This window comes from Tupaia chinensis, unplaced genomic scaffold (assembly GCF_000334495.1).
Source record: "Tupaia chinensis unplaced genomic scaffold, TupChi_1.0 Scaffold149964_2, whole genome shotgun sequence".
Classification (NCBI taxonomy): domain Eukaryota; kingdom Metazoa; phylum Chordata; class Mammalia; order Scandentia; family Tupaiidae; genus Tupaia; species Tupaia belangeri.
In genome coordinates, this window is record NW_006209806.1 from 1,917,102 (window position 1) to 1,918,683 (window position 1,582).

At 67.3% G+C, this 1,582-nt stretch overlaps 1 protein-coding gene across 1 annotated transcript in view; it reads right to left on the bottom strand.

Moving 5' to 3' along the window:
- Nucleotides 1-1,478, bottom strand: part of SH3GL1 (SH3 domain containing GRB2 like 1, endophilin A2) — a 3,731-nt gene extending 2,253 nt beyond the window's left edge. Inside the window, exons 1-5 of the mRNA XM_027769573.1 lie at nt 1,334-1,478; nt 1,186-1,258; nt 530-673; nt 151-284; nt 26-55 (exon numbers count right to left, since the gene is read on the bottom strand). Of these exons, the coding sequence (XP_027625374.1) occupies nt 26-55; nt 151-284; nt 530-673; nt 1,186-1,258; nt 1,334-1,471 (519 nt within the window). The 5' untranslated portion in view covers nt 1,472-1,478. The remainder of the gene's footprint in view (nt 1-25; nt 56-150; nt 285-529; nt 674-1,185; nt 1,259-1,333) is intronic.
- Between the last annotated feature and the right edge of the window lie 104 nt (nt 1,479-1,582).

Here is a 1,582-nt window from a genome sequence, read left to right on the forward strand (position 1 = left end):
TTTTCTTCTTGTAGTCGAAGTCCAGACGGCGGCCTTCCAGCTTCTTGAGGTGGTGCTGCGGGCGGGCGGGCGACGGCGTCACGGGCCGCCCCTCCTCGGTGCCACCGCCCGGGGGTGGGGACAAAGGCCGCCCGCCTGGCAGCACGGTACCTGGATCTCCTTCAGGTCTTTGTCGCACAGGTTCTGCAGCGGGTCGATGAAGTTCTGCTTGACCTCGATGTCCAGGGAGTCCTTCACCTCGGCCAGGCGCTTCATGGACTCTCCCGCGTCCAGCAGGGCGTCGCCTGCGGGCAGTGGGGTGCTGTCACAAGGCCTTGGCCTCCCCAGCCTCTGAATGGCCACACCCCCAGGACCAGGCAAAGGTCTGGACCCGGGCACTGGGAGTGAGCCGGAGGGGCTGAGAACACGGCTCCCGGTCAGGGCGGCCAGGAGCTGGCAGATGGGAGGACATTAAACCCGCTGCTCCCACAGGCCCCTCCCCACTCTTACAAGGGGCCCCGCCCGTCCACTCCCAGCAGCGGGCGCTCACCGAAGTTGGACTCTCCGCCGAGCTCCTTCCCGTGCCGGGTCATGCACTCGCCCAGCAGGCCCTCGGGCTGAGGGTAGCCGGGGCTCTTCACCTGGCCCCGGATCTTGGACACCGTGTTCAGCATCGTCAGCTTGGCCCGCGAGGCTGCAAAGGGTGGTGATGGCTGCTCTCACCCTCTGCACGGGGACGCGGCCACCCTGCTGCGCCCGTGCTCGGTGACAGGTCCAGAGGCCCCTTCCCGAGACCTGCCCCCCCACCTGGGGAGAGACCGCGAGGCCCGGCCCACCCACCAGGGGCAGTGCCAGGCAGGTCCCCGGCTACGGCACAGGCCTCCGACAGAGGCTGCTGGCCTTGCTACCAGAGCGTGTGGGAAGCAGCATTCGGGGTTCCTGGGGAAGGACCCTGGGAGCCAGCGTCAGCCGGGAAGACGGCCTCTGCTGCTGGGAGAGGAGGCTAGGGCTGCCACGGGGACGAGCCGACCCGGGGAAGGTCGGCCCGCGGGGAGCTGAGCCGCCAGCGAAGTGGAAGGCCTTGGGCTCCTGGATCCAGCCATGCCTGGTGCCCACCTACCCGTGGGCACTGCGGTCTGTCAGTCCATGTGCTCCCTCTTTACACTCTGGTAACCAGGTGTCCCTGGCGCCGGCAGGTGCCCCTACCTGGGTTAGGCTGCAGGTACTCGGTGGTCCTGGCCAGCACCTCCGTCACGGCCTTGCTGGTGATGTCCACCTTCTGTGGAGGGGAGAGGGTCAGTGTGTGGGGCTCGCCGCTGCGGGGCGCCCCCGCCTGCCCAGAGCCCCGCCTTACCTTCTCCATCTCCTTGAAGTCATCGTCCAGCTTGGTCCCCTCAGCCCCGCCGACCTTCTCGCTGACCAGCTGGAGGACAGAAGAGGGAGAGTGCTTGGACCAGCAGTTGGCGTAATGGCTGTGTCGCTGGACTCCCATGTAGTCACTGCGGTTCGAGTCCCAGACCCGGTGGCTTAAACTCACGGCAGGCACGTGTGCGTGCGTGCCCAAGATCCCAAGAGGAGAATGGAGGAGAAGGGATTGCGGCGT